The sequence below is a fragment of the Gobio gobio genome, assembly GCF_949357685.1.
Source record: "Gobio gobio genome assembly, chromosome: 18".
Lineage (NCBI taxonomy): Eukaryota > Metazoa > Chordata > Actinopteri > Cypriniformes > Gobionidae > Gobio > Gobio gobio.
This window is the reverse complement of record NC_137111.1, coordinates 2,047,712-2,055,211: the sequence shown is the minus strand read 5'-3', so window position 1 is coordinate 2,055,211 and position 7,500 is coordinate 2,047,712. Positions and strand designations below refer to the sequence as shown.

Genomic DNA, 7,500 nt, shown 5'->3' with positions numbered 1-7,500 from the left:
ACGTGTGTGTGTGTGTGCGTGTGTTTCTCGTGATGACGTGTGTGTCTGTGTGTGTGTTTCCCGTGATGACGTGTGTGTGTGCGTGTGTTTCTCGTGATGACGTGTGTGTGTGCGTGTGTTTCTCGTGATGACGTGTGTGTCTGTGTGTGTGTTTCCCGTGATGACGTGTGTGTGTGTGTGTGTGTGTTTCCCGTGATGACGTGTGTGTGTGCGTGTGTTTCTCGTGATGACGTGTGTGTCTGTGTGTGTGTTTCCCGTGATGACGTGTGTGTGTGCGTGTGTTTCTCGTGATGACGTGTGTGTCTGTGTGTGTGTTTCCCGTGATGACGTGTGTGTGTGTGTGTGTGTTTCCCGTGATGACGTGTGTGTGTGTGTGTGTGTTTCCCGTGATGACGTGTGTGTCTGTGTGTGTGTGTGTTTCCCGTGATGACGTGTGTGTGTGTGTGTGTGTGTTTCCCGTGATGACGTGTGTGTGTGTGTGTGTGTGTGTTTCCCGTGATGACGTGTGTGTGTGTGTGTTTCCCGTGATGACGTGTGTGTCTGTGTGTTTCCCGTGATGACGTGTGTGTCTGTGTGTGTGTTTCCCGTTATGACGTGTGTGTGTGTGTGTGTGTGTTTCCCGTGATGACGTGTGTGTGTGTGTGCGTGTGTTTCTCGTGATGACGTGTGTGTCTGTGTGTGTGTTTCCCGTGATGACGTGTGTGTGTGTGTGTGTGCGTGTGTTTCTCGTGATGACGTGTGTGTCTGTGTGTGTGTTTCCCGTGATGACGTGTGTGTGTGTGTTTCCCGTGATGACGTGTGTGTGTGTGTTTCCCGTGATGACGTGTGTGTGTGTGTGTGTGTGTTTCCCGTTATGACGTGTGTGTGTGTGTGTGTGTGTTTCCCGTTATGACGTGTGTGTGTGTGTGTGTGTTTCCCGTGATGACGTGTGTGTCTGTGTGTGTGTTTCCCGTGATGACGTGTGTGTGTGTGTGCGTGTGTTTCTCGTGATGACGTGTGTGTGTGTGTGTGTGTGTGTGTGCGTGTGTTTCCCGTGATGACGTGTGTGTGTGTGTGTGTGTGTGTGTGTTTCTCGTGATGACGTGTGTGTCTGTGTGTGTGTTTCCCGTGATGACGTGTGTGTGTGTGTTTCCCGTGATGACGTGTGTGTGTGTGTGTGTTTCCCGTGATGACGTGTGTGTGTGTGTTTCCCGTGATGACGTGTGTGTGTGTGTGTGTTTCCCGTGATGACGTGTGTGTGTTTCCCGTGATGACGTGTGTGTGTGTGTGTGTGTGTGTGTTTCCCGTGATGACGTGTGTGTGTGTGTTTCCCGTGATGACGTGTGTGTGTTTCCCGTGATGACGTGTGTGTGTGTGTGTGTGTGTGTGTGTTTCCCGTGATGACGTGTGTGTGTGTGTGTGTGTGTGTTTCCCGTGATGACGTGTGTGTGTGTGTTTTTCGTGATGACGTGTGTGTGTTTCCCGTGATGACGTGTGTGTGTTTCCCGTGATGACGTGTGTGTGTGTGTGTGTTTCCCGTTATGACGTGTGTGTGTGTGTGTGTGTTTCCCGTGATGATGTGTGTGTGTGTGTGTGTGTGTGTTTCCCGTGATGACGTGTGTGTGTGTGTGTGTGTGTGTGTGTGTGTGTGTTTCCCGTGATGACGTGTGTGTGTGTGTGTGTGTGTGTGTGTGTGTGTGCAGGTGGATGTGAAGGAGAAGCAGAAGAAGCTGGTGGAGCAGCTGACGGGTCTGATCTTCAGTTCTCCTGGGCCGCCGACCCGGAAGCTGCTGGCCAAGAATCTGTCCGTCCTCTACAGCATCGGAGACACATTCACCGTCTTCCAGACGCTCGACAAGTGCAATGACATCATCAAGAGCAAAGACGACACCGCCGCCTATTTACCCACCAAACTGTGAGCACACACACACACACACACACACACACACACACACACACACACACACACACACACACACACACACACACACACACACACACACTCACTCACTCTCAAGTCTCAATCACACACTTTCACACACACACAGTCTCACTCACACATGCTCACTCTCAATCACATACGCGCTCACACACATGCCCATACACACACACGCTCACACACACACTTGCAGGGTTCCCACTCGTCCTGGAAAACACATGGAAAATTAGAGAAAATGTAAAATGTCCTGGAAAATCTTGTTGTTGTCTGGGAAAATTCTTTAAAAAAAGTTATTTCTTTAGCCGAGTATAAAGAGTTTATCACTGGCCGAAACAATTAGCGCTAGTCTCAGAAAGCACATGTTCAGGAATGCTGAGTTTGACGCGTGTGAGTAGTATTTTGAATAATGATGTTTAATAGCTAATGCTATAACTGCTCAAATGTATTCAGTGAATGTTAAATCGTAAGCTGCTCCCTAATCACATCATTTTGATGTAAAGTCAGAATTGCAAGAAATTGTCAGAATTGTGTTATAAAAACTCGCAATTCTGACCTTTTCTTCACAATTGACTGTTTTGTGCAGTTGTGAGTTTATATCTTGCACTTCTGACTTCTTTTCTCAGAATTGTGAGATCTAAACTGCAATTGCAAGTTATAAAGTCAAATTCTGAGGAAAAAAGAATTGCGACAATTTTCGCATTTATATCACAAATATGTAAACTCGCAATTGCGAGAGTCAGAATAGCGAGAAAAAAAGTCACAATTACCTTTTCTTTCTATTCTGTGGTGTAAACAAGCTTCCATAGTCATAATGTATGATTAAGAGAAAATGCTGGATTGTTAAGTATTGGCAATAAACTGGACGGCTTTTAAAGACTAATGCTGCGTTCACACCAAACGCGAATAGAGCGTCTGGCGCGAGTGATTTCAATGTTAAGTCAATGGAAAGGCGCGAATAACGCGAATTGAGCGTCATGTGCGATACGTGTGTTACACGCGAATGGTGCTTTTGTGCATTCACGCGTTTGAAGCGAATTCGCGTCTGACGCCCGAGTTGAAAAATTTGAACTTTGGCGTCTGTTTGCACCGCGTTAACCAATCAGGAGCCTGCTCGCTGTTGTCACGTGGTAAAGTGACGTGTATGAAAAACCCTGCATAAATTAAAAATAGTACTATTGTGTCACAAAATGTAGTTTTAAGACTTTTTCAGGTGGGAATGTAGTTGTTTAAAGCTCAAATCTGTGGTTTATTTATAAAGAGAGCGCCTATTTAAAAAATAATCTTGTGTTTTTGGAGTTGTGAGCTCCAGTGGATGAGCGGCGCTCAGCGCTCATAACCCCGGAGAGGGCAGCCTTTCCTCGGCCAGTCCTTCTGCCGTCTGCCACTGGCTCTGATGGCCTGTAGTGGTTCGTTTTGTGTAGATCTAACGGCCGAGCTTGGCTCTCATGAATCTATCATTTGTTGTCTGCCAAATCGTTTTGACTGAGGGCAAAGAGAAGTTTCCTAACTTTATATTTTAAGGATATTTAAACATACATGCAGTGAAGATAATGTAGGAGTTGCCTGGACCACATTTGTGTGGCTATTAATGCTTAATATATATTTTTAATGAAAATGAATAGAGGCAGAGTGGTGTTTTATGACATATTTCTCCTGGAGTGCCTTGAATGCGCGTCAATTTCGCTTCCAGCGCTCGATTTCTATGCGCGTCCAATTCGCAGCGGACGCGCAAATGCATTCAAAATGTTTGCGTGTGAAACTAGACGCGATTTTGACGCTCTATTCACGTTTGGTGTGAACGCAGCATTAGAAAGCAATATTTGGCATGATCCTTGTCTTTTATTCCCGCCGTAGTAAAATTTAAAATGTCCTGGAAAAGTACTGGAAAATGGTTTCTGAAAAAGAGTGGGAACCCTGACTTGCTCACACACACACTCGCTCACACACACATTCACTTACTCACACACTCACTAAAATCTCTGTATTGTCATATTTTATCCCATTAATTCTCAATGGCTTGAAGGTTGTGACCATTTGCGCTTTACGAATCATGTCCAGATTGTGTGTGTGTTCACATGGCACCACGTTGTGCAGCCTCAGACGTGTGTGTGTGTGTGTGTGTGTGTGTGTGTGTGTGTGTGTGTGTGTTGCAGCGCTGCGGTGGCGTGTGTCGGGGCGTTCTATGAGCGGATGGGCCGGATGCTGGGCAGCTCTTTCCCCGAAACCATCAACAACCTCCTGAAAGCCCTGAAGAGTGCAGAGGTACGGCCGCTCTGACCCCGCTCTCCTCTCTCAGACACATTCTGCAGGCTTCTCACGCTGCGTGTGTGTGTGTGTGTGTGTGTGTGCTGCAGTCTCAGGGGCGCAGCGAGATCCTGCTCAGCCTGCAGAAGGTGCTCAGTGGTCTGGGTGGAGCGGCTGCTTCCTGCCACAGAGACATCTACAAGAACGCCCGCTCCATGCTCACCGACAGATCCATGGCCGTCCGCTGCGCCGTCGCCAAGGTGACACGAAGATACAGGCTTTTATAATAATATTAATACATTTATTCATCAAGGACACATTAAAGGGATAGTTCACCCAAAAATGAAAATTAGCCCATGATTTACTCTCCCTCAAGCAGGGCTCGACATTAACGCTTGTAAAGTGGATTTTTTGAAGGGGCAAGTGTAAAATATTTTGACTTGCCCGACGGACAAGTATCCTGAGTAAAACGTCAAAACAAAAACTAACCAGGGAATCACCAAAGTGCAATAATGATTGTGCATCAGTGTAAGTGGAGATGGATAGTGGATAATAATATAAAACTAACTGACGTTAATAAGGTTGAGCTGTTGAGGCTCAGACTCTCGAGGAGAAAATCCATAACAAATGAGCGGCGCTCACACACAGAAACTCAGTTAACACACACGGTTAAAATTGTGCAGTTTTTATATTTAAAACATACAGTGAGGAAAATAAGTATTTGAACATCCTGCAATGGGTCTGAAATTGTCATCGTAGGTGTATGTCCACTGTGAGAGACATAATCAAAAAAAAATCCAGAAATCACAATGTATGATTTTTTTACTATTTATTTGTATGATACAGCTGCAAATAAGTATTTGAACACCTGTCTTTCAGCTAGAATTCTGACCCTCAAAGACCTGTTAGTCTGCCTTTAAAATGTCCACCTCCACTCCATTTATTATCCTAAATTAGATGCACCTGTTTGAGGTGGTTAGCTGCATAAAGACACCTGTCCACCCCATACAATCAGTAGGAATCCAACTCCTAACATGGCCAAGACCAAAGAGCTGCCTAAAGACACTAGAGACAAAATTGTACACCTCCACAAGGCTGGAAAGGGCTACGGGGAAATTGCCAAGCAGCTTGGTGAAAAAAGGTCCACTGTTGGAGCAATCATTAGAAAATGGAAGAAGCTAAACGTGACTGTCAATCTCCCTCGGACTGGGGCTCCATGCAAGATCTCACCTCGTGGGGTCTCAATGATCCTAAGAAAGGTGAGAAATCAGCCCAAAACTACACGGGAGGAGCTGCTCAATGACCTGAGAAGAGCTGGGACCACCGTTTCCAAGGTTACTGTTGGTAATACACTAAGACATCATGGTTTGGAATCATGCATGGCACGGAAGGTTCCCCTGCTTAAACCAGCACATGTCCAGGCCCGTCTTAAGTTTGCCAATGACCATTTGGATGATCCAGAGGAGTCGTGGGAGAAAGTCATGTGGTCAGATGAGAAATAAAATATAACTTTTTGGTCATAATTCCACTTAATGTGTTTGGAGGAAGAAGAATGATGAGGACCATCCCAAGAACACCATCCCTACTGTGAAGCATGGGGGTGGCAGCATCATGCTGTGGGGGTTCTGCACATGGGACAGGGCGACTGCACTGTATTAAGGAGAGGATGACCGGGGCCATGTATTGCCAGATTTTGGGGAACAACCTCCTTCCCTCAGTTAGAGCTGAAGATGGGTCGAGGCTGGGTCAATGACCCGAAGCACAGCCAGGAGAACTAAGGAGTGGCTCTGGAAGAAGCAGATCAAGGTTCTGGCGTGGCCTAGCCAGTCTCCAGACCTAAACCCAATAGAGAATCTGTGGAGGAGCTCAAACTCAGGCCAGAAACCTGATCTAGAGAAGATCTGTGTGGAGGAGTGGGCCAGAATCCCTCCTGCAGTGCAAACCTGCTGAAAAACTACAGGAAACCTTTGACCTCTGTAATTGCAAACAAAGGCTACTGTACCAAATATTAACATTGATTTTCTCAGGTGTTCAAATACTTATTTGCAGCTGTATCATACAAATAAATAGTTAAAAAATCATACATTGTGATTTCTGGATTTTTTTTTTAGATTATGTCTCTCACAGTGGACATGCACCTACGATGACAATTTCAGACCCTCCATGATTTCTAAGTGGGAGAACTTGCAAAATAGCAGGTGTTCAAATACTTATTTTCCTCACTGTATGATACAGTTAAAGGGTTAGTTCACCCAAAAATGAAATTTCTTCCATTAATGACTCACCCCAATGTTGTTCCACACCCGTAAGACCTCCGTTCATCCTCGAACACAGCTTAAGATATTTTAGATTTAGTCCGAGGGCTTTCAGTCCTGTGAATGTAAGTGTATGCACACTTTGCTGTCCACGTCCAGAAAGGTAATGAAATATCATCAAAGTAGTCCATATGTGACATCATTTGGTTAGTTAGACTCTTTTGAAGCGTCGACAATAGCAGCGTCACTGTGGCGTCGTGAACGCGGATTCAAACAAAGCCGGAAGAGAAGACAATGCTTAATAAAGTCTTAGTTTTTGTTATTTTTGGACCAAAATGTATTGTCAACGCTTCAAAAGAGTCTAACTAACCAAATGATGTCACATATGGACTACTTTGATGATGTTTTCATTACCTTTCTGGACGTGGACAGCAAAGTGTGCATACACTTACATTCAAAGGACTGAAAGCCCTCTGACTAAATCTAAAATATCTTAAGCTGTGTTCTGAGGATGAACGGAGGTCTTACGGGTGTGGAACAACATTGGGGTCATTAATGGAAGAAATTTCATTTTTGGGTGAACTAACCCTTTAAGCAACATCACACTAACAAGAGTGTTGTTTTCCTGAATACCATCACGACTGAAAATGACGCTGATTTCATACGCCAGTTCCATAAACTTTCGGCCGACCGCCTTCCCTGGAAAAGTGTTGAATGTTGAAAGTGAAACTCAAGATATGTTCGTGACATCATGACCTGGTCGCGTTAGTCTTTCGAGCAGCAGGGGAACTTTTCACGGAAGGCGGTCGGCCGAAAGTTTACTTGATAAAGTTTTAAATATTAATATTTTTCTTCCACAAACGCGTCGATTCGCTTCAGAAGGCCTTTATTAACACCCCAGAGCTGTGTGGAGCAGTTATATGATGGACAGATGCACTTTTATGGCCCTCAAAAACAGAGCAACTATAAATCCAATTCTAAAGCTTGGATTAGCCTGGACTTTTGTAATATAACTCAGATTTTATTCGTCTGAAAGAAGAATGTCACACACACCTCGGATGACTTGAGGGAGAGTAAATTATG

The 7,500-nt window shown here is 45.0% G+C and overlaps 1 protein-coding gene across 1 annotated transcript in view; it reads left to right on the top strand.

The window, feature by feature from the left end:
• Positions 1-7,500, top strand: part of heatr5b (HEAT repeat containing 5B) — an 85,565-nt gene that overhangs the window by 5,582 nt on the left and 72,483 nt on the right. The window contains exons 3-5 of the mRNA XM_079843492.1: positions 1,683-1,894; positions 4,072-4,180; positions 4,273-4,422. Of these exons, the coding sequence (XP_079699618.1) occupies positions 1,683-1,894; positions 4,072-4,180; positions 4,273-4,422 (471 nt within the window). The remainder of the gene's footprint in view (positions 1-1,682; positions 1,895-4,071; positions 4,181-4,272; positions 4,423-7,500) is intronic.